Source organism: Galeopterus variegatus, unplaced genomic scaffold, assembly GCF_000696425.1.
Source record: "Galeopterus variegatus unplaced genomic scaffold, G_variegatus-3.0.2 Scaffold112123, whole genome shotgun sequence".
Taxonomy (NCBI): Eukaryota; Metazoa; Chordata; class Mammalia; order Dermoptera; family Cynocephalidae; genus Galeopterus; species Galeopterus variegatus.
Genome location: NW_007838234.1, coordinates 1 through 727, shown reverse-complemented (window position 1 = coordinate 727; position 727 = coordinate 1). Strand labels below are relative to the sequence as shown.

The following is a 727-nucleotide window of genomic DNA, read 5'->3' as shown; positions in this document are numbered from 1 at the left end:
GGACACGGTGAGCCCGAGGCCCAGCAGCGCCCCCCGCAGCAGGCGGTAGCTGCCCCCGGCGCCGTCCCAGTCCCCGGGGGGCTCCGCAGAGCCGGCGGGCAGCAGCCCGAGCACAGCCTCCTGCGGCATCCAGAGGGCGCAGACGCTGAGGTCGGCCGCGCAGCCGTTCACGATGAAGGCGTTGCTGGTGGTCTGCAGCTTTCTGAAGGAGGACACGAGATAGATGACCATGCCGTTGGCCAGCGTGCCCCCGATGGCCAGGCCCGAGTACAGGAGGGACACGGGGATGCGCCGGCCCGCCCACGACTCCTCTTCCTCGCAGAGCAGCAGCAGCGATCCCCCAGTGGTGGAGGAGGTGGACGTGGAGGAGGAGTTGGTCATCCTGGACAGCTCTTCACACCTCGCTCGCTAGCGTCGGCTCCTCGCAGCGCGGCCCATCCTGACACCTGCCTGCCTGCCAGAAGGGCAAAGACACCCTTTCAGCCTTCTGCTACCGACACAAAAGGCTGAAGCAGAATAATGGGCTGAGGGAGGGGGAGAAAGGGAGCTCGAGAAGAATGGGGGTGGCAGATGACAGGTGCCTGCCTCGGAAATGTCTTCAGTGCCAGGGGAAAGGCCTTTTTGCATTCAGCAGGCACCGGGGAAGCCCTAGGACAGAGCAATACCAAGAACAGATTCCTCTTCTCCCCCCAAACGCGCGCGCGCGCGCGCGCACACACACACACAC

The 727-nt window shown here is 65.5% G+C and overlaps 1 protein-coding gene across 1 annotated transcript; it reads right to left on the bottom strand.

Annotated features, from left to right (window-relative positions):
• Positions 1-6: 6 nt before the first annotated feature.
• Positions 7-515, bottom strand: GPR88 (G protein-coupled receptor 88; the record flags this gene model as incomplete). Its single annotated transcript, XM_008565654.1, has 1 exon — positions 7-515. A coding segment is annotated over exon 1 (375 nt), but the record flags the coding sequence as incomplete, so codon positions are not given.
• Positions 516-727: the final 212 nt, after the last annotated feature.